The following is a 23,887-nucleotide window of genomic DNA, read 5'->3' on the forward strand; positions in this document are numbered from 1 at the left end:
AAACTATCGAGCACTGGTAGTCGGTGTGGGTTCGCACCTTCGAGTGGAGTTGTCCGGGTTTTATTCACGTTAGTAATGACTAAACTTGGTGAGGATTCACATTAAAGGCTTCCCGGGAGGCCCCCGGGCAGATCGCCCATATGTTGCGTTTCCATATAAGGATAAATCAAATATTTTTGTATAGCCAAACCACGTTTCAGAGAAATTCTGTATTTTAAACAAATCTACCAAATACAATTCTTATACTCTTCCTTTAAAGGTTTCCATTGCAGAATTCACTTTCAGCAGTTTGTAGAATATATAATAAAGTTTCCAAGGAAGCACACTGAAATATATTTAAAATAATGTAAATGCCATTGATACCATATCTCGCATATTTGAAAAATTGAGAAATATGCCGATCCCAATTGTTTCGAAATGATATATACCAACCATTTAACTAAAGGCAAATAAGGAAACCATTCTGGAACAATTATGAGGGATTTCTTTTGCAATACACCATTCGCAATCCTCTCAGCAGCAATATCAGTCCGAATTGCAGGAATTATACTAAACACGAAAAATAAATAACAATAAATACAATTATTAATAACTTCCAAACTTCTCAGTTCTTTATGGCTTTTGCAACAACTTACGGCTTTACACCTTTAAACAGCGGCGTAGTCAGCATAAACGTTAAAACAAGACTAGTGTGAATGTACGAACGGCCTTCCATGTTCAGCTCTAACGTTAATGCTTCGAATAAATTGGTAGCAGCGGCCTTACTAGCGCAATAAGCGCTTAATTTTTCAACTATTCCATATGCTGCTAAACTCGTAATGCTAACTACGTGTCCATGTTGCATAGAAATCATATCAGGCAAGAATGCTTTGCACGTCTGAAATCAGAACAATTTCGAAATTTTTGTTTATATTTCTAAAAGTGTGCAATAAATAATTGAAGAACTTACCCAAAAGTGGGAAATCGCATTAACTTGAAAATTCTTCTCTATCAGGTGATCGGGATCGTCGAGTAATTTCTTACAACTGACAAATCCTGCGTTGTTGATCAGTATGGTCACCGGGCCCACGTCATCTTTCACTCGTCCAGCCGTTTCGTATACCTTCGTTCTATCGGTGACGTCACAGACATAGGAATAACATTCGCCTCCTCCGCTACTCTTCACTAATTGTTCGGTTTGGCGATTTCCGTTTTCGTTTATGTCCCAAATGACAACTTTACAGCCTAACGATGCAAATTTTATAGCCAAACAACGTCCGAGACCGTCGCCTCCTCCCGTGATCAAAACTATTTCTTTGTCTAAATTTTTGTAGCAACATTTTTTGGGGAAGAAAATAAGAAGAATTTTGATGATCAGTTCAGAAATTTCTTTTAAAATTCCGAGTAAATGAAGACCTAATTTTATTAAACTGGACAAAACCATATTCAATAATAACACTTCTAACAAAAAAATTCTTCAGTCTGGAATTTATGTATGGAATTTTATATATGTGTTATTATTGAGGTTAGTAATAATAATCTTGATTTCGCTCTACGCTGCTGAAGTTGTACTTCATTTCTTCTTCAAGATAATTTCTGTTTAGAGGGACAAAATATGTATAAAATGTAATTACTAATCACATTTTAAAAATTTATATATGGAAGAAACTCGAGTTTTTGACATTCGTTTTTCTAAACATACAAGGCCAACAATGTCACACATCGATATGTGTGACATTGTTCGTTGTTCGTGACATCTCTATTCGTTAATATTAAGTCTAAGAACTTTTTAATTTCCCGGCTGTTATATATATGTTACCGGCAAAACCCGATTTTACGCCAAACTAGTTTAGAATTATTATTCAAGTATATTAATAGTTAATTTAAGTTCATCATAAAACACAAGTTCATTTTTAATTTTAGTTTGATTTTAAAAGTTATTTTTATTATTTCGTTTGAATGTTTGAAAATATTTTCGAAAGTTAATTACCTTTAAAAGTGCATGGCTTAATAAAAAAATACAAATTGATAAGTACTGATTAGCTTATTTTTATTTTATAGTTTTGTACAAGTGTTATGTCACTTCTAATCAATACTGTTTTTGGTTAATGTTACCTTACGTATCAAAGATGGCGGCTCGTCTCCGATTCCAGCAATCGGAAGACAGGGAACAGTGGGGACGCGCGTTCTAACCTAACCTATTCTAATAATTTGGTTGCTAATAATTATGGTAGTTTATTAGAATAGGTTAGGTTAGAACGCGCGTCCCCACTGTTCCCTGTCTTCCGATTGCTGAAATCGGAGACGAGCCGCCACTTCGATACCTAGGGTAACGTTAACCCCGTTTTTTATAATTAAGTAAATTATGCTTGAATAAATATTGTTCATCTAATTGATTGTTTTTTAATTTTATTTCGACTATTAATATATTTAACCATTAATATACTTGAATAATAATTCTAAACTAGTTTGGCCTGACACGCTTACGCCAAACTAGTTTGGCCTAGGCAAAATTAGTTTAGCGTAAAATCGGGTTTTGCCGGTAACATATATAACACATGGAAAGTATGGCGATTGGTCAAGAATTGACCCATTCCAATATTTTTACACTTTTCATTTTTGGACTTAAGACACCTAGAAATGTCGAGAAATGTAAAAAAATTTGGAGGCAATTCTCGCATGTATGGATTTATGGATGGAGTGTGTGTGGGGGGACATGATTTTGTTTCTCCTCTTTGAAGCTTTATGACTATTGTGTTTTTTGTCGAAAATTTCTGAAATTTTGCAGGGAGATTTTATTATTAGGGGATTGATGCTATTAAAGTTTGGTGGTAAAAAAGTCGAGGGGTGGAGAGACAATGGAAGTCGTGTGTATCTCCAGTAGGGTCGGATGTAATGACGATTTTACTCGTTATTAGCATTTACATTTTTTTTTTTTAAATAAAACTTATTCCTACCCTCAAAATTAAGCTTTTTGCCGTTTTATAATAGTTAAAAATATAAAATTTGTTTTAGTAAAATATGATAACAGATGGCGCCGCCAAAATTTTAAATTTTGCCTGGAAAGTTGAGCAACTCGTTGCTGGTTTATTTCATATTGCTTTGATTTGTCTTTTTAAATACAAATTTTATGGAAAAATTAATAATAACGAACAATAATTTGTTATGACATCGTCACAATGCCGGGCTGCAATTTCTAATCATATTTTTAATTAATTTCATCAAATTATATGCTTTTCACTTCAAGTACTATAGTATCTTGCCCCTGTACACTCATACTTTTCCATTAGTAATGGAGCCGTGCCAGATATCCATCTAACATTTTTCGGGGGAAAAGTTTTAAGTTGGAATAACATGACTTACTGTTTGCGTCAGAAATTCCTGTATAGTTAATCGAGGCTTGTTGCTCCTACGCTTTCCGTATTTGACTTGTTTTTCATCTAAGTAACTCTTTTCTCGAGATTAAGGAAAGACAGACGGATAGACGGACGAAGGACAGAAGGAATTTATAAGTCTACAATTTTTTCAAATTGCAGCAGAATAAAATATTTCAAATAAATGCCAGATTAATTAAGGAAATTTCGGGTCTACGGTAAAATTTTTGATACGAATCTGGAGATAAATCTTTACACAGGAAAAAAATAAACGGTTTATTTTTTTAATAGAATAAAATGATTTATGAGTTGTGATGAAACCAACAATTTATGTTATGTTTCCAATTTATCATGTTCAAGGACGTATGGAGTGCTGAATGCCACCCCTGAAAATGTGTTGTATCATACAGGCTTTTTTTTTGCTAGTGCCTCAGCTTGATTTTCTGCATCAACGAAGAAAATTTGATGATAGAAGACATTGTAGCATTAGGGCAATCTACCAAGGAGCTGTCACTAAATGAATTTCTATAAAAAAACTGGATGTGTCATACGAGTAGGGCCTAAACTTTAGTAGGTAAAATGCAGGCAGATAGGCAGAAAAATTTTCACTAGTCTCGGACTTGGAGAAATCTTAATCTTATACGTTCACGTTGTTCACGTCCACCAGTGATCGAGCGGATAAAACTATTCACGACCGCGCCTAGCCAACTGACAAACCACGTGGAATTTTCTAGGTTTTCTTCAAATGTGTAACACCTAAATAGGAGCCATTTTCCCATAGAAAGTCGTCTCGAATATCTCCCACTGCTAGCAAATAACTGCCGCTCAAAGCCCTGCTGATACTGGACAATGCCCCTGGTCACCCTAAAGACGTGGAGATCCTGAAAGAAAGCTATCCTTTTATCAAGGTGCAGTATCTGCCGGCAAACACCACTGCCATCCTTCAGCCAATGGATCAGCAAGTCATTGCCAACTTCAAAAAACTATACACCAGAACTCTCTTCATGAAGGTGTTTGAAGAATGTCAGCTTTGTGGAGACATGACTGTCCGAAAGTTCTAGAAAGAGAAGTTGTTGATTATCCGATGGATCTAAGTCCACGGATGTAATAAGGATGTATGTTAAGGACTCAAGTAATGACCAATTACACGTGCACGAATTTGGCGAAACAACAGTAATTTATTCTAACAGTACAATAACCGCGAGATGCTTCCTAACCCTCAAGTTTACACGATACACGACTTAAAACTAACGAAATTTACAATACTCTATATACATATATACATACACATTTTCCTTCTATACAATAATTGCATATATTAGCCTTCGACGAATCACGGTATTATGTTAAGTAAATGCAACACGATCTCGAGTTCCAAGCGTTCCTTTTCTTTACGTTAATTCACAAAACTAATAGTTCTTTCCGATACCTGAACGTAATTTACGTCACCAGAAGTACGTCCCTCGTTGATACTTCTCAATTACACTACGATGGAAACGGATTGTGCTTCCCGACTGAAAGTGGTCGCCCTTTCTAGACTCCTGTTCTCCCGGTCTAACTCCGACGTCCTTGCTGACCCTTCCTCGGCAACCTTCCTCGACGAATCCAAAAGCAGCCAAAAAGTGTCCTCAATCGTGAGAGTCCCTCAATTTATATTTCCCGCTCTCCGGAAGTCCGCTTCACTTATTGTCCCACTCTGGACCAATCAGAAAGCTTCTCACGTATCCTAAGGTGACATCATAAGAAAATTCCACGCGACACGGTACAAACCAAGAAAACCCGATACATACAAAAAGGAAACCGAGAAAATAATTAATAATAATAATAATAACAATAATACATAGTTGCGTAGCACTACATATCTCCCCCCCAAGCGACTCACTTCCCGTAGTGCAAACTACGGAAATCAATTTTGCGTTCACGTAGGTTATAAGGTTTCTTACGCACCTCAAGGTCAGTGCACTTCTGCACACCACTTGTGTCAACACCTTGCGTGTTAGTGACCACCCCACGTCTCCTCACCAACCGATCATCCAGGACTTCATCATCATCCTCCAGTACAATTCCTCTATCCTCCCTCTTTTTTTTCTTATTACAAATCGGATAGCCATAGCAAGGTTTTAGGCGATCGACATGGACAGTCTCCTGATCCTTCATATTGCAACCCTCCACACGATACGTAGTTGGGTTTATCACCTTGGTGATCCGAAAGGGTCCTTTATAATTATAAGAAAACTTATTCCCTTTAACACCTTTCTTTCTCACCCAAACCCTCTGCCCTTCCGAAAAACTTACTAATGTTCTCCCTTTGCTTCGATAATCCCTTCCTTTCTTGTTGTAATTTCGCGCATGGATACTCGCATTTTCCCGTAATGCACGGAGTTTCGTGACCAGGAATGCCCTACGCTCATCGGTAGACATATCATCAGGCAGGTATTCGATATTAGGGGTACGGGGATCAACACCATACAAGAGGAAGGCAGGTGACTCATTTATGGCAGTGTGGTGCGAATTGTTATAGGCAAAACATGCAGAAGGTATCATTTCATCCCATTCGACTCTCCCATCGTCAGAGGATTTAGTTATCATTTCGACTAACGATCTGTTCACCCGTTCGCACGTGCCATTCGCACAAGGTCGATAAGCGGTAGTAATGTTCCTCCTAATTCCTAACCACTTGCAACAGTCCGAGAATAAAGATGATAGAAAGTTGGTACCTCTATCGGAAATAATTACTTCTGGGGCACCGTACCTACAAACGATTTCATTAAATATTGTATTACTCACAGACCATGCAGTTTGGTCCTTCAAAGGGTGTGCTTCGACGAAACGAGTGAAAATATCTACTATTACAAGGATGAATCGGTTACCGCTGCTCGATGTGCGGATAGGTCCTACTATATCCACAGCAATCTTTTGGAAAGGTGCCTCAGCCGTCTCGTTTTCTTGGAAAGGAGCCTTTCCTTTGTGTACATTATGCCTCTGGCACCTTTCACACGTCTTAATGACACCTTCGACCTTCTCTCTCAAATTCCGAATATAATAGTGTTTCTCAATGTTAATTATAGTTTTTCGCACGCCCCAATGCCCCGACAGATTGTTTTCGTGAACAGCCTTAATCACTTCCCTAGCAAGATCCTCCCCTACGCATAATTGGCTAACATACTTGTCACGGGACTTCAAGAGGCTTCTTCTATACAGGCATTCGCTTATTACTACATACTGGTGCATATAGCTCCCAATATTTCTATTCCCGGGGCTTCTCAGTAAATCCCTTTTTATGGGGCCAAAAGTTTCATCGCGATCCTGTGATAAACCAATCTCGTATCTATTAGGGATTACAGCCCTTGTAGATTCAACATCGAAGTGATGAACCCCGTTAACGTTCCTCGAAAGGAAGTCCGCTACTTTATTGTCAACGCCTTTCACATGTTGGACTTCTATATGGTAGTCCATAATCTCCATTATCCAACGAGTCAGACGCTTGCTCCCATTTTGAATGTTGCTAAGGAACACAAGGGGTTTATGGTCAGAGAGTATTATCGTTTTTTGGCCTAGAATTAAAAATTTGAAGTGTCTTAAGGCTAAAACAATTGCTAGACATTCTTTCTCAATTGTGGAATAATTGATTTCTGCCCCTTGAAATCTCCTACTAAAATAGCCTATCGGAGCCAGTCCCTTTTCGTGCCGTTGTTCGAGCACCGCAGCTGCCGCGTTGTCAGATGCGTCAGTGTGCAAATAGAATGGTCTATCAAAATCCGGGTGAGCTAGAATTGGTGGGCTTGCTATTGCCTCTTTTAACTTTTCAAAACCTCTCTGACATTCTGGGCTCCATAAAAATCTCTTCCCTTTCTTGGTGAGTTCTGTTAATGGAGCAGCGATATCGGAAAACGACGGGATAAAATTCCGAAAAAAACCAACCACACCGAGAAAACTGCGGACCTCTTTTACACTACGAGGTGTTTCCACTTTCTTGATCGACTCAACATTGTTGGGATCAGGTCGCACACCCTCGCTATTAATAATATGTCCTAAATATCTCACCTCCTTTGCTAATATTTGGCATTTACTCGGATTTAATTTTAGGCCCTCATCCCTTAATGTACTAATTACTCGATCGACAAGCTCAAGATGATCCTCCAAACTTTGTGAAAATAATACAATATCATCTTGAAACACAAAGCAGCTATTTCCGACAAATTTTGCTAAGATCTTCGTCATAATGTATTGGAAAAACCTCCCACTATTCTTCCCACCCTGAGGCATCCTACAAAGTTGGTATTTTCCCCATGGTGTGGAGAACGCAAATATGTGTCTTACCTTGGGATCTAGAGGAATCTGGAAATACCCTGCTTTTAAGTCCAATACCGAGAAATATCTGTTCCCATTAAGTTGGGATAAGATGTCGTCTATTCGAGCCATCGGGAATATTTGGGGTTCTGTTATATCATTAATTTTTCGCAGGTCCAAAGTGATACGAATCTCACCAGAGCTTTTAGGAACAACATGTATAGGAGAGTTCCACTCCGATGAGCTCTCCTCACATATACCTGCTTTTATCAGCTCACTAACTTGCTTCTTAAGGCCAGGTAAGTAACTGTACGGAATTCGGTACTGTCTAACGTTGACCGGACGTTCCGACGTCAGGCTAACAGAGTGCATATGTCTGCTAGTGCCAGATAACTCGGCAATTTCGCTAGCAATAGCGTCCGGATACTTTCTCAAAATATTTATTATTTTCCTCTTAACCGGTTCATCTAGGTGATCCAATCTCCACACCTCTCTTTCTACCTCTGCCACCCCTACCTCACTATTTATATTAATACAAAATCTCCCTTCACGACCTTGCTTATCTGCCTTAACCACTGATTCGATCCCCACCAACAGCCCAGGGTGCTGGCAAATAATGTCCATCCCGATGATCATCTCGTAACCTGCCCTTTCAGGAAACCCAACACTTGGTGTTGTCGTGCATACCTTTTTCCCATCGTGGAAACAGCACTCGATTGCTACGGCCTCATCACTGTTTATGAGTGCTCCCGACATCCCACTAATACATGAATTGTTTGGGACCACCCAATTCCTATTTTCACGCCTGATATATTCAGTCAATTCATTCTTAATTACGGTCCTTTCTGCACCTGTATCTACTAGACCAGCAATTTCACGTCCTAGGATTACACCTCTTACAATCGGTAACCCCCGGTCTGACAAGTGGATCTTTCTGGTCAGTTCTAATTTAACTAACCGGTCATTCGCCTGACCTTTCAAATGACCTCTGACTAGTTTAAACCTCTTCTCTTGTTGCATTTTCTCGAAATATGGCCTATTTCACCACACGTGTAACAACGGCGCTCTTTTCCCCACCTCTCGCGGTTATTGTTCCCCTTCATGTGCTCGAGTAAAGATGCCATGGACTCGGTCAAACTCCTTATTTGAGTCTCCAACTCCTCTACACGCTTACCCAATTGTACTTCCCTTCTCTCCAACCCCCTTTCATGCTCAACATTTGCGCATACCTCACTTATCCCACCTCGTTTGTTGCAGGCCGATTCGATTTCCTCTTCTTCTTCGGCCTTTACTATCGCCTCATCCAAGGTGTCCGGCCGCCTCTGCATCACCTGCCTCCTAATCTCCGCTAGTAGTCCTTTTATAAAGCATTCCTTAACAGCATTGTCGCGAAGCGTCGCTAAATTAGAATTGCGCGTCACCGCTCGTGAAAACAACGACTTAATCCTAATCCCGTATTCGCAAACCCTCTCCCCTCTTCTCTGGGAGATCTTTAATACCTGATCAAACGGGTCCTGTTCTTTTTCTTTACGACCAAAGCACTTTATAAGAGCCCTCCTTATTTCATCATAGCTCATGACGCCCTGGTCCCTTAAATCGAAAAATAAAGACAAGGGCTCACCTTTTAGGCGGGCTTGAACTACGGTGACCTTCACAGTCTCATCCCAGCTTGCCAACGACGCGACGTTCTCGACGGTTTGGAAAAACCTACTCACATCTAAAATATCTCCGGGCAGGTTCGAAAAACATGGGATCATGCCCATAAATCCCGTTACAATAGGCACATTGCCCAATTCCCCTGCCCCTGAAGATCCGCTGGTAATTTGTTCATCCATAGTTTACCGAAACCTTTTGGTTTTACAATAATATAATTTACAATTCCAATGGCTATAATTACAGATATAAGCGGCAGTAGGATGAGGGGTTAATACAAGATGCACGTTTGGTCGGTCCTTTTACAACAAACAACCCGATCAATATCCTGTCGCGGACGCCAATGTTGATTATCCGATGGATCTAAGTCCACGGATGTAATAAGGATGTATGTTAAGGACTCAAGTAATGACCAATTACACGTGCACGAATTTGGCGAAACAACAGTAATTTATTCTAACAGTACAATAACCGCGAGATGCTTCCTAACCCTCAAGTTTACACGATACACGACTTAAAACTAACGAAATTTACAATACTCTATATACATATATACATACACATTTTCCTTCTATACAATAATTGCATATATTAGCCTTCGACGAATCACGGTATTATGTTAAGTAAATGCAACACGATCTCGAGTTCCAAGCGTTCCTTTTCTTTACGTTAATTCACAAAACTAATAGTTCTTTCCGATACCTGAACGTAATTTACGTCACCAGAAGTACGTCCCTCGTTGATACTTCTCAATTACACTACGATGGAAACGGATTGTGCTTCCCGACTGAAAGTGGTCGCCCTTTCTAGACTCCTGTTCTCCCGGTCTAACTCCGACGTCCTTGCTGACCCTTCCTCGGCAACCTTCCTCGACGAATCCAAAAGCAGCCAAAAAGTGTCCTCAATCGTGAGAGTCCCTCAATTTATATTTCCCGCTCTCCGGAAGTCCGCTTCACTTATTGTCCCACTCTGGACCAATCAGAAAGCTTCTCACGTATCCTAAGGTGACATCATAAGAAAATTCCACGCGACACGGTACAAACCAAGAAAACCCGATACATACAAAAAGGAAACCGAGAAAATAATTAATAATAATAATAATAACAATAATACATAGTTGCGTAGCACTACAGAAGTTTGTTGTTCTTGTGACAATCAGACTCGTCCAGAAGACCTGGGGAGAAGTCACGCAGAAGACCCTCAATTCAGCCTGGAAGAGTCTTGTTCCTGAATGAACCCAGGAAGAACCAGCTGAGATACACAAGTGGTGCAGGAGATCATCTCGACCGCCCGAGAGTTGGAATTGGAGGTGGAGGTGGAGGTGAAGGAGTGGAGGAGCTCATTGAAGAACACCAAAAAGAGCTGAAAACTGAAGAGCTCCAAGCATTTCTGGCCCAGGAACATGATGAAGCTCAAAGGAAAGCTTCATCTGATGAGGAGGAGGAGCAATAAAATCAACCAATTTCAACTGCTGTCATCAAGGACTTCCTTGTCAAATGAGGAGAGGTTCAGGAGTTTACCAACACTCACTATCCAAACACAGCTGAGGCCAACAGGATCAATGATCTCTACAATGACATCCTTGCCTGTCATTTCTGACAGGTGTTGAAGAAGAGAGAGAAGCATACCACCTTGGACATGTTTTTTAAGAAGCCAGCTGCCAAAAAACAAAGAATGGAACAAGAGGAGTTGACCCTGCAAGCCCCAGTAGCCTCTCCTGAATCTGACTCCATTAAAAACAATAAAAAGAGACCTGCTGCAATGTGTAAAAGGTGTGTGTCTGTATGAATGAGTGAAGAAAGTGTTCCTCCACCTCCTCCTCACAACATCTGATTACCCAGCATAATTGGTGACTGCTCCATTTTCATTTTTTTTTTATGGTACAGTACGGTTATTTTATGCTGCGGAACGAATTAGATGTTTTAACATGTATTTCTATGGGAAAATACGTTTCGTATAACGGACGTGCACCTGAAACAGATTAAGTATGAGGCACTACTGAAATAGCCAGACGTCATCGTCTCTCCAAATACCTTTTTTATTTCTGTGTTGATAGCCCGACACGTGTTCTGCAGCCATCTTGTATTTTCTTGCGTGCGTGGGATTGTGTGAACTCTCTTATGGCTGGATCTAGTTTCAAGAACTCTTTTGAGTCGATCGCGATTGAACGTCGTTTCAGTCGAGATTGAAACGGTCGAAAGAGGTCGCACCACGGCACAGTAGTCGACCTTGGTCACAATCTGGAATGAAATATTCGGTGCGAATGGGGTATTAAGTCGAAGCCTATAAAACCCGCATCTGATAAGAGGATTATCCTCCGTAGTCAACAATTTAAGCATCGTAATATCCTTTTCTTTGTTTTGATTAGACTATGAGTAACTGATTTACTGACCTCTTCAATATCTAACATTTTAAATCGCACAAAAATGTTATGAAAAAAAATTCCTCTCAAATTGTCTAAAATTTTTATTTTTTGAAATTTTTCGCTCACGCCACAAAACGGCTCCATGAATTTGTAATCGGGTGATTACGATGTTTTATTTAAAAACTTTTTATACTATTTATTATTATAAAGTGGCAAAAAGTTTAATTTTCAGAGTAGAGACAAGTTCATAAAAAATTGTAAATACTAATGACCAGTAAAATCTTCATTAAATCCGACCCTACTGGAGATATGGCAAGTGATCCCCCTCTATCTCTCTACCTTTAACCACCAAAATTTATCATCACCAATTTTCCTAATACACAAACCTCCCTGCAAAATTTCAGAAATTTTCGACTAAAACACAGAAGTTATTAAGCATCACGTGGGTGAACGAAATCCTCACCCATACAATCTAACATTCACACATGGCGAAAAATCCTCATTATTATTGTTTTCACTTGATGTTTCAAGGTGTTTTGAATCCAAAAATGTAAAATCTTAGCGGGTCGTTTTTGACCGATCGCCATTACTTTATAACTTATACTAGCAGATAGGCCCGGCGTTGCTCGGGCAAAAGTAACGATAGCGAGGATTAAGATTATTATGTTATAGTCAACCTTTTCACAGAATGCAATAATTGGGTTCCCCTGTTTCCAGACTAATTAGAAAATTTTTAGGTGGGTTTAAAAATATTTCGATTTCCCGCAAAAACGAAAAAAACTGCATCTGCGTCTTGCACGTCGCTTTCTCTTAACACATCCATTGTTACGTAACACTTCAATTGTTGATGGAAGTGTTAAGACTTAATCCTGTCCACTCCCCCGTGGGGAGAGAATTTCGAAAAATCCCTTCTTAGCGTGCGTTCTAGTGACGTACCCTAACTGTGTACCAAATTTCAACTTTCAACTCCTAACGGTTTGGGCTCTGCGCTGATTATTATTATTATATTATTATGTTGGGTTAAGTGAGATATACTCGGTTAACACCGGTGGCTGTGTACTATGCCGGACCAAAGTCAAGGCATAGTAACCAAAACAGAAATTAAAGAAGTGTATCAGTGTGTGTGTCTGTATTCAGGAATTTTCTCACAATATGACATGTATTCAATATAGTGGCCTTCTGTAGTGTGATGTATGTGTTTCTATTCAATTGTAATGTGCCCAGGCTTTTGTGTAGTGTGTGTGGTATGACACCTGTAGAGGAGAGAACAACAGGTACAATAAGCACCCTATCCATCCTCCACAGATGCCTTATTTCCTGGGCGAGTTCTGTGTACTTGCTAATTTTTTCAGTGCATGCGTTTTGTATATTGTGAGTGTTTGGAATGGATATGTCTATAATGTATGTGATTTTATTGTGTTTGTCAATGAGTGTGATGTCTGGTCTGTTGTGGTAAATTGTTTTATCTGTGATTATGGCTCTGTCGTAGTACATTTTGTGCGTGTTGTTTTCCAATACTGTCTGTGGAATGTATTTGTAGTATGGTTCGTGGATGTCTGCTAATTTGTGTTTCTTTGCAAGCTCTTGGTGTATTATATTTGCTACTTGATTATGTCTGTGTAAATAATCTGTCTGTGCCAAGAGCTTGCAACCAGAGGTGATGTGTTGTATAGTTTCTGGCATGATGTGACATTTTCTGCATGTGTCATTTGTGACTGTTGCATCTTTGAGTATGTGTTTTCTGTAGTTTTTAGTATTTATGACCTGATCCTGTATGGCAATCATGAATCCTTCCGTCTCCCCAAAGAGGCATCCCCGAGCTAACCAGCTGTTTGACGCAGTTTTGTCAACAAAATCCTGGGCCAGATCATAAGGATGCCTGCCATGGAGTGCCTTTCGAGCCCACGATTGCTTAATGGTGTCTATGCTTTTTATATGTTGTGTTGTGTCCATATGATGTGAGTGTAAGTTTAATGGTGTGTTATTCGAGTCTGCTAGAGTTACTGCTTTATGTAATTGTGATGTTTCTTGTTTTTTGTAGAAAAACTCTCGCAGTGACTGTATTTGTTTGTAGTGAAGGTTAACTATGTCAATCAGGCCACGTCCGCCATCTTTACGTGGAAGGGTTAATCTTTCTGTGGCGGATTTAGGATGATGTTGTTTATGCTTAGTAAGTGTTGTTCTTGTTTTCCTTTGGAGTTGCTCAAGATCTGTGTGAGTCCAATGTATAACTCCAAAAGAATATGTGAGTACTGGGATGACATATGTGTTTATTGCTTTAACTGTGTGTTTTGCATTTAACTGTGTTCTGAGAATAGCATTTAGCCTACTTTGGTATTCTTTAATTAATCTTTGCTTTATTTGTGTATGTTCTGTTAGTTTGGCCTGTTGGAATCCTAAATACTTGTAGAACTCGCCCTCTTCCATGGATTCAATAATGTCTCCATTTCCAAGTGCAAAATCTTCTTTCTTCAGGATTCCTTTTTCTATGTGAACTGTTTTGCATTTATCTAGGCCAAATTCCATTTGTATTATTATTATTATATTATTATTATTATTATTATTATTATTATCATCATCATCATCATCAACTCGTCTTGATTATATATATAGATAACAACCGGGAAAGTAATAATTATTGAGCAAATAAAAACAATATAATCGAGAACAAAGGTTGTACGTAATATAAAGAATATAGAAAGGGGCGAACATTATTTCAATAGGAAGATAATTTAATGCCATTTTTGCATCAATTTATCATAATTTAAATATTCATGAAATTAAAACCAATGGGATCGGTAACAATATTATTAAAAATTGCATACTCTAAAAATAAATCATTTCTAGATTAAAACAAGTAGATATACTCTTTACATCCGACTTCGAGAAATTTACTCGCACAGACAGTTGCTAAAACGAAGAAATACTAAACCTTTATTCTTAACAGCCCCATCAGTGGATACAATTAACTGCCGGTTGCTGTTCATTTTTGTCTGGCGATCTCTTTCCAGCATGCATCTACCTTCATTCCCGTATTCAGATTTATTACATTTGCATGTGCATACGTTATAATACAAAAGTGTTCTACAATTTTTTTTAAACAGTTTTCTACTTTATATAATATTTTGACATTATTTCTATCTATTTTACAATTATAATTATTACAATGTGAATACCACGGAGATTCTTGTCTTTTTAACCTAATAGCGGCTTCATGTTCTTTTAACCGTATTTCTAATTTTTTTCCAGTTTCTCCAATATAATATTTTGGACATGGACATGTACACGACAACCTATAAATGATTCCAGCAGTTTCTAGTTGTCCTTTAAGTGTATTTTGATCTTCACTATTTATAACATTAATTAGGCTATATTCATCAGCTTTTTTTTCTGTTTTGCCACTATACATGTAGAAAATTTTTTAAAAACTGGTTTATATTTCTCGAATAAATTATTTATATATGGAAATTTAACATATAAATTGTCTGTTGTTTGATTTTTAACTTTATTATGTAACTGTTACACCACTTACTTAAATTATTCTTTGGGTAATCATTTAATAAATATTTTTTGAATAACTTCCTTATCTCTGTTTCTTTGTCTTCCTATTTAATGTTCTCTTTAATTCCATTAAAAATAGTTTAAAAATACTTTATTTCTATACGACAATAAGCATTATAGTAAAGAGTTTTTCTTGTATTACATTGTTTTTCATACTTACGGAACAATAATCTTGTTTCTTCTCTTTTAATAGTAACATCCAAAACATTCATTTCTTGATTTAATTCTTCTTCACTCATAAATTGTAAGTTTTTATTTAGCTTATTTGCATACTCTTCAATTTCTTTTGATAAAACTGCTAGTGACTCATACAATCGAGTCCGCATAAGTCGATACCCCAAGGGGAAGTGGAAATGTGTCGAGTTATCTGGTGTGACGACTAAAGCAAAGTTGGAAAAAAACCACAAAACTACAGTAGGAAAATACAGTAGTGCGTTATACAGTAGTATAGGCTTACAATGTATTGTAAGCTTATCTTACATTGTATTGTAAGCTTATACAGTAGTATAGTATACAGTAAGCTCCATTTACAATTATTCTGTAGATGAAAAACTGAAAAATTCGTTTAGTGTTGTTTGTTTTGAGCACTTAACTGTCTCGACTTTCTTTTTCAACGATCACGAACGCCTTTAAAACATCATCTTCGTAATTGTCAATTGTTGGCAAGTAACGTCTAAGGATTCTTAATGCCTCTGGCATGAGAAAATGCAAAATTGGATTCCGGTGTGACGTTGATGTAAATTGTACATTTTCTTTTTGTTTATCTGTTATTATTTTATACATAAAAATACGTAAAATGTTAAGGCATTTTTATTAATATGTATATATGTATATATATTAATAATAATAATATATTATTATATTATTAAATATATTAATTATATATTAATAAATAAATCGACTCCCCTCATAAAAAAAGATGAGTTTGCACCACACGTGCGGAGTGAATTCATTTTTTCAGGAGGGGATAACGACTCATCATAGTGTAGGACAGCAAAAGTATATCGACTTATCCAGTAGTGACGAGTTAACGGTGTCGAGTAAACCGGAGTTTTTTAACATTAATGCCTATGTAAGTCGGCCGGAACCACAGAAAACTGACTACTTAACCGATGGTGGGGAAAGCCGGCGAATCGCGCAGACCCCGTGTGAAGAGAAAATCATGTAGAGGGGCAGTCTCAGTCCTGAGATCGGCCAAGAGGGTTTCCGCGTAACGAGACGATGCGCTAAAATATTATATAAAGTAAAAAACTGTTTAAAAGAAGAATTGTAGAACATTTTTGTATTATAACGTATGCACATGCAAATATAATAAATCTGAATACGGGAATGAAGGTAGATGAATGCTGGAAAAAGATCACCAGACATAAAAATGAACAGCAACCGGCAGTTAATTGTATCCACTGATGGGGCCTGATTGTAAAGGCGAAATGCATTTGAATTGTAGGAACTTTTTGAGAATGGAACTGTTAATAAGAATAAAGGTTTAATATTTCTTTGTTTTTCGTTTGTCTATGCGAGTAAATTTCTCGAAGTCGGATGTAAAGAGTATAATTATCTACTTGTTTTAATCTAGAAATGATTTATTTTTAGAATATGCAATTTTTAATATCATAATTAAATTAAAAGTTAGAGTAAAATTAGCATTTTTGATACATTAACTGGATGCTATTTTGTATCCATTCGCCCACAGAAGTGAATCTATGTATAGAAATAAGGATGTTTGTTTGTTTGTTCGCTATAAACATGTAGGCCAATCGACCAATTGCTACGAAACTCTGTAGCTATGTTCAAATATCTCTAACGTAGATCATGCCGTACAGCTCATCAAAAATTATCGATTAGGTTTCTACATATCGATTAATTTCTGTCTACGTTCGATTGCTGGCTTACACGTAGCGCCATCTATTGGAAAAATTTAACAAAATAACTAAATATAATTCTTAAAAAAATACATGTTTTTTAAATTATATCTTGTATTGTATTCGCTAAATTACTGCGACAGGTAGCACTTGCCTGCATGGAGTGTAGTAGTGTTTTGTCCCTGTACATCATACTCTTTCTGTTAGCAATACAGTCGTTCCAGTTATGTATTTAACTCCGTTCGGGGGAAATTTTTGTATTGAAATGACTTGACTCGCGGTACAAATCGGAAGTTCATATATAGGCAATCTGGTCCTTTTCTCTTACGATTTCCATGTCTGGACTCGACTTTCATTTATCTACCTCCATTTTCAATATTAAGGAAGGACAGATAAGTGACGGCAGTGAAAATATATAGGTCTACAACTTTTTCAAATTGCAGCCCAATAATTTTTCCACGAACGCATTATTTATGAGAACACACTTCCCGCATAATTTATACAGTCTGTTGCCAAATTTTTATAAATTTATTATTATATAAAATCAATTATTCTAGCATTTTTACAAAATTTTTTAAACAAGTGATACGAAGTATTTCGGACGTCCGAAAGATTTCGTTTGACTTGTTTAAGGTTAGCAACTTCGATCAGATGCGGGGCTATCACAACCCATTCAACACAAATCACTTTTCAAATATCAATAGTAGACCGGTATTAATGAGTAGTAGTAATAGTAGACCATCTTCTCCTCCAGAAGAGAGGATGGTCCACGACTACTTTTGGTAGAATTAACTTCAATCCTCTTCCGCAACAGCCCCTTCTTTCTATGGGGCCAGCGGTATAAGAGGTATGTTGGCATTCGAATAGGAAAATTACGTAATACAAGGTTACCGGTGAGCACAAAATATGTTTTAAGTGGTTTTCGAGGGTGTCGAGTTTAAATATTTGATCCGTTTTTTTCGAAATTTGATTCATTAGCAGATTACCGTTTGATATTCGGCTGTGAATGGTACAGTTTCTTAGAGTTAACATTAGGAAAAAAATGTGTTATTTTCAATTGGTGTCTACTTGATCCATAGAATTGTGCCATTTCATACCGTTCGAGTATCGCGATAAACGTGACAATGGTAGGCTGAAATAACTAAACCCTTTATATGGTTTTGTTTTAATGTTTATTATATTATTTTATTTGATTTATACAACTACTATGGTTATCTTAAGTAAGGGTTTATCACACCAAGTGACCAATCTAACACATTTAAAAAGTTTCTTTCTCTACTGTACACAATTTAAAGAATTTTTAAAATATGTTAGATTGGTCACTCGGTATGATAAACTCTTACGTAAACTTTTGCAGTTATGTAAATCAAGTACTATAATGTAATATAATAGAAAGATTAGAAGTACTAAATAATCTATTAGATTACTTCGCACTTCTGATCTTAATCTTTGTTGTTGTTATTTTTTCCCCTGGCATCGCCGGGTTTATTTGCTAGTACAGTAGAGAACCGAAAATCGGAATAAATTGGGGACTGGGATTGTTCAGATTAGTGATTTGTTCCGATTACCAATTATGTACGAACAAATATATTAACCTGTCCGATGTTCAAATTTTTCTCCGTTGCGTATCGCTTCCTGTTGAATTTTTCTCCGTTGCGTGTCGCTTCGTGTTGAATTTTCGTCGATTTTAAGCCTAACGAAAATTTTTATAATAATAATCGAGGCTATCGTATCGTTAAAAATTATTTCTGCATTTTGTACAAACAAAATAAATATATTGAAGAATATAAAAACATGAAAATTATACTTTAGAAGTAAATTTAGTATCAAAAACGTTCGATTCAGCACGACACAGTCCGACTGAAAATCGTTCCGATTACCGGCGATTCCGATTACCGGGGTTCCGATTAACGAGTCTCTACTGTATTATATAATTTAACGTATGTTGCTTCATTGCTACATAAAAAATATGGATAAAGTTATGCAGGAAAATTGGCCATAGAATATATTTTGTCAAGGAAATGAAATTCAATACAAAGCATTCTCAGCACGTGACTTACATTACACCTTCCACATTGAAATATTCAGAAATTACAAAAATATTTTATTATAAAATTTCGTTGATGTTTCCAGTCATTAAATTAAATTTTCTTGGTACAGTATTTTTATTTTCTATCCCCCTTGATGTGTTTTAATGAGTGTTTACATTACTTTCTTGTTAAGGTAGTGTTTTGATAAGTGTAATATTATTATTTTTAATTAATTCTCTACGGGAAAATATAAAAACAAGAATTGCTGGTGACATCAAGGTTACAAGCAGCTAAGTATGAAAGCCAATGACGCACTTCGTTTTTTATATGTAACGAACTATGTCATTGGCCCGCGTACTTGATGCCTGCTACTCGTTATCGCACAGTCGTCGTTTGTCTGTAACGCTCTGTGGGAAAAACACGTTTATTATTAGAAAGTATTGCTATTAAGATTTTGGTTTAAGAGCTAAACTGTTCACTAGAATATAATTTGGGGTTTAAGTGATATTCTGAAATAAGCAAAGCTTGTAAGTCGTTAAGCAATAAGCGACGCGTCATTCGTAAAAGCTTAATTAAAATAAATTGCGAAGCTTTATAATTATTAAAATCTTAAGATTTAGATACGTTTTAATTAAAACTAACAAATAAGTAAGAATTATATACGGAAATAATTATAATATTTTGTATTTAAATAAATGACGCTTCGATAAAAGCGATATCGCGTCACTCTTCTAAAAAGCTCTATTCTAAATGAATTTTTGCAACAAACTGTAATCTAAGTAGTGCTAATTGTAGAAAAAGTTAATTACCAAAATGCTGTTTTAAAATAGCATTTAAATAAGGATTACTCTTTAAGTTTATTCGCTGTTTAAGCTATAAACTACGCGCGACGACGTAATGACGCGTGTAGTTTTAATTTGATGCTACAGTATTACGTATAAGCTAAACAAGCTATAGCTTGGGGCCTCGCATTTAGGGCATCTCTCTGTTTTTAGGACAGTTTATACATCCAGCACCCCTACAAGTAAGAAATTACATACCTGTAAATTCCCACTCTCGTTCGTCTGGTCATTCGTCCGTCCTTCCTATCTCGAGACAGGTAAAAACCGAGATCAAATATAGAAAGCTTATCGGCCAGATGCCCTGATTAACTATATAGCAAAGTTTGGTAGGGACCGGAAGTCACGTGACTTTTTAAATTAAAATATGGTTAAAAACTGCAGCGAAGACGCGAGAATAATATATTCTTCATAATTATTATTTTATAAAAATAAATATGTAATTAATCTAAATCAGGAAAAATTGATAGAAGATAAATTTAAAGATGTGATGTGTAAAGACACCGAAAACGTGAAAAAACACGAGAAAATTTCCTGGAGATTTTGATAATTTATTACGTTAAATTATAGGTTTTAAATATTTTAAACTTAAGGAAATAAAGCTTAACTATAAAGTTCAAAAATTGCCAGAAAAATCAGAATAAATTATAATTTATTTAAGTAAAATTTTCCTTAAATTGTGATTAATTTATTTAGCAGATAAACACAAGCGTGTACGTGTATTAAAAATATACAGCCTTAAAATACATTTGTTTTAATTTTTTAAAATAACTAAATTAATTAAAAACATCCAAGAGTATGCTAAGCGTACGCATTAATTGCTGCAATGGTTCAATAACCAATTTTTTAAGCTACACGTGTACTGTGTCGTCACACAGAATTTCCTCAAGTCTCATTTGTTTTTCCACGTCACATGACCCTCGTGTTATCTAACGTATTAACGGCACAGCCCATGCAGTTGAACTGGAGAACGAAGCAGAATGAACGAGGCCGTTAGAATTGCTTTGAATGTGTTGTATATGTTGTATTTATGGATCGAAGGAATGATACTGGTGTTCATACCGAAACGTTTCTTCTATAAAGACTTAAATGGCGAAGTAGTATTGATTACAGGAGGTGGAAGCGGTATCGGCCGTCTACTAGCGTTGAAACTCTCACGTCTGGGTTGTCGTGTGGTAATTTGGGACGTTAACGAGGAAGGTAATCGCGAAACACAGCAACAGGTGAAGAGCCAAGGAGGTGAATGTTATTCGTATGTGTGTGATGTCACCGATAGAGAGAAAGTCTACGCTGTGGCGCGTAAAGTGAAGGAAGAAGTGGGTCCAGTCACTATACTTGTCAACAATGCTGGCATCGTAACGGGGAAGAAGCTTTTAGATACACCCGATCACCTTATCGAGAAGACCTTTCAAGTTAATGTAATAGCGCATTTTTGGGTGAGTTTTAGTAGGATTATTCGTTCGAATTGATCGTAACGCGTAACGGTTTGGATTTAGGTCACGTTCGCCTACATCTAAAGGTTGCTTGTTCTGTCATAACGTTATTTGTATACAAAAAAAATATTAAACTGTAAGTTAAAAAATTTAATTTTAATAGCTTTAGTGAAGTAATTAATGACGAAAAAAGGAATGTGTTCCTGAATTGGATTGTAAAATCTTAAAATTAATATAATACAGTCGAACCTCTAGACAACGGCCACTTCTAAACAGCGGCCAATTTTTAGGAGATTTAAACAAACGCAAATAAATACGAAATAATCTCCGAACAATAGCTATTTTTTTACGTTCTCGTCAGTGGTCGTTGTTCAGAGGTTTGTATTAAGCAATCGTTTCTAGCAGTTTTTAAACGAGAAATTAAATGGGAAAGCTTTAAAATGTGAAAAATATTTAATTATTTATGAAAATTTGATCCATTGAGAATTTATATCCTTTAATAAAATGTATTAGTGATGCAACAAAAGGAGATGCAACAAGGACGAGCATATGTCTTGTGTGCCACGTAAGGGGATTATTTATCGGCGCCATGCAAGAGGGTACCGAGTGGAAAGGGGGGAAGGCGGACTAGCAGTGGCGTGGACTGATCATGTGTCGTCAACAAGGAAGGGCAGTCGGAGATCTTAATTTGCTCCGAGTGATATAGAGCCTAATTGTACCCATGGGTACCACTAGGCTCTGCAGCACTTGAAAATCTATAAAAATTGCTCTATGCATATGATCGACATAAAAATATTTTAAAATTAGAAAATTACTTCATCTACGTTCAATAATATCGAGCCCTAAGTTTAAATTCTGAACAAAATCAATTTTACCTGTTTAGAAATCGAAACGTAAATATGTTCTGAGAAATTAAAATAGGAAATTGCGTAAATATTTTACTTACTAATATTTAAGCTATTTTTTTCCTTATATCACCGAGAAAAATTATAAATTTATATTTAATACAGTAAATAAACAAAAATAAACTTATTTAAATTTTATTGCATAACCACAAGTAAATTTTTTGCATAACCACAAGTAAATTCTCTCGTTAAGAAACCACATCATTCGTTCTGCTAATGCATAGCACCTCAATTAAACCATTTATTTTTGAAAATAAATATCCTATCTAAATTTTACACGCTATTTACGTTTATGGGGAATAACTTAGAATCATAATTGTAAGTTATTATAAATGTTAAAAATGACTAAAATTATGTAATCATTTTATATTTGGCGCTATCATTCTTGTATTCTTCTAAATCATACAGCAAACACTAATCTGTTAAAAATATATTTTATAGTTCAATAACTTTTGTAAATTAATAAATAATTCATGTAAATTTTCAGACATTTAAAGCCTTCCTACCGGATATGATAAGTGCCAATTATGGTCACATCGTGACGATTTCTAGTTTGGCAGGATTTTCGGGAATAAACTGTTTATCTGATTATTGCGCCAGTAAAGCAGCTGCTATCACGGCTCATGAATCCCTGTACTTGGAATTGAAAGATGAAAATCGTGAAAATATTAAGATGACATTGATTGCCCCGTTCTTCATCAATACAGGGTTGTTCGAAGGAGCTGATGGAGGGTATGCTTTTTCCTTGGCTTTTTCACTTATTTTCTATAAATTTCTATTATAATTTGTTTATTATGTCCCTCTGTTAGCCTAGTAGACAATTTCCTCATTTTATTAGCCTAAATATTATTTATCTTTTGTATTTTTGACTTTTTATGCCACTATACGCGCCATTTATTCTGGCATAAAATACTTCACAGTTATAATGTTTTATCGAAAATATTTTTAGAACAATTCTAAACAATATAAAAATTATAATTTCAGGTATTTTCCATTGTTGGATTCCGAATATGTTGCAGATAACATAATATCGTCGGTGAGATCTAATCAAGAAGTCGCCATAATTCCATCGTATTTCAATGCCATTACAATGATGAAAGCGTAAGTTTATTGATTCAAAATCTAATTATGTTTTTACTAATAGCCTATATAAAATTAAATTTTCTCTAATTTTTAAACATATTTAGCTTAATGCCATTAAGAGCCTACACCGTATTTTATGACTTATTAAAAGGATTTAATGCCATGAAATGTTTCGTTGGAAGAACGGAAAAGAAAGAGAAATGAATATATTCAGGTCATATAATATATATTTTTTGTTCAGTTATTATTTTATATATGCCGAATAATGGTTTATAATCCAGTTATAATGAAAAATAAAAGTTTTATTTGTTTTGCCAGTTGTTTAATTATGTCACTGTCTGTTTTTTATGGCAGTTTTGCAATTAAAACTGCCTTAAATCATTGATTTAGTGCGACTTTTAAAGTAAAATTACCCATTCAGATTCTAGAATCACATGGTCGGGGGCCTGTATTAGAGCGATCCCTTTTACCTTTTAGTGGGGTCTTTTTGCCGTATATTTTTGAACAAATGAA

The 23,887-nt window shown here is 36.3% G+C and overlaps 2 protein-coding genes across 2 annotated transcripts; one reads left to right on the top strand and one right to left on the bottom strand.

Annotated features, from left to right (window-relative positions):
• Positions 1–226: 226 nt before the first annotated feature.
• Positions 227–1,478, bottom strand: LOC136974113 (short-chain dehydrogenase/reductase family 16C member 6-like). Its single transcript, XM_067268924.1, has 4 exons — positions 950–1,478; positions 636–877; positions 433–549; positions 227–325 (listed from the first exon to the last, which is right to left on the bottom strand). Exons 1-4 carry the CDS (start codon positions 1,421–1,423, stop codon positions 241–243), a joined length of 918 nt encoding a protein of 305 aa, XP_067125025.1. The 5' UTR covers positions 1,424–1,478; the 3' UTR covers positions 227–240.
• Positions 1,479–20,885: 19,407 nt separating this feature from the next.
• Positions 20,886–23,686, top strand: LOC136974067 (short-chain dehydrogenase/reductase family 16C member 6-like). The gene is made up of 4 exons (XM_067268834.1): positions 20,886–21,389; positions 22,779–23,023; positions 23,276–23,392; positions 23,479–23,686. The coding sequence occupies exons 1-4, from the start codon at positions 20,934–20,936 to the stop codon at positions 23,576–23,578; spliced, it is 918 nt and encodes a 305-aa protein (XP_067124935.1). The 5' UTR covers positions 20,886–20,933; the 3' UTR covers positions 23,579–23,686.
• Positions 23,687–23,887: the final 201 nt, after the last annotated feature.

Source organism: Centruroides vittatus, unplaced genomic scaffold, assembly GCF_030686945.1.
Source record: "Centruroides vittatus isolate TY-2023 unplaced genomic scaffold, ASM3068694v2 contig_341, whole genome shotgun sequence".
In the NCBI taxonomy this organism is placed as follows: Eukaryota; Metazoa; Arthropoda; class Arachnida; order Scorpiones; family Buthidae; genus Centruroides; species Centruroides vittatus.

Excerpts from the sequence above, each read along its gene's own strand:
- LOC136974113 (XM_067268924.1), bottom strand. The coding sequence starts at position 1,423 with ATGGTTTTGTCCAGTTTAATAAAATTAGGTCTTCATTTACTCGGAATT. Across the intron at positions 550-635 it reads CTGTTTAAAGGTGTAAAGCC|TATAATTCCTGCAATTCGGA; the intron begins GTAAGTTGTTGC and ends TTTCGTGTTTAG. Across the intron at positions 326-432 it reads TATTTGCCTTTAGTTAAATG|TGTGCTTCCTTGGAAACTTT; the intron begins GTTGGTATATAT and ends AATATATTTCAG.
- LOC136974067 (XM_067268834.1), top strand. The coding sequence starts at position 20,934 with ATGAACGAGGCCGTTAGAATTGCTTTGAATGTGTTGTATATGTTGTAT. Across the intron at positions 21,390-22,778 it reads ATGTAATAGCGCATTTTTGG|ACATTTAAAGCCTTCCTACC; the intron begins GTGAGTTTTAGT and ends GTAAATTTTCAG. Across the intron at positions 23,393-23,478 it reads GCCATTACAATGATGAAAGC|CTTAATGCCATTAAGAGCCT; the intron begins GTAAGTTTATTG and ends AAACATATTTAG.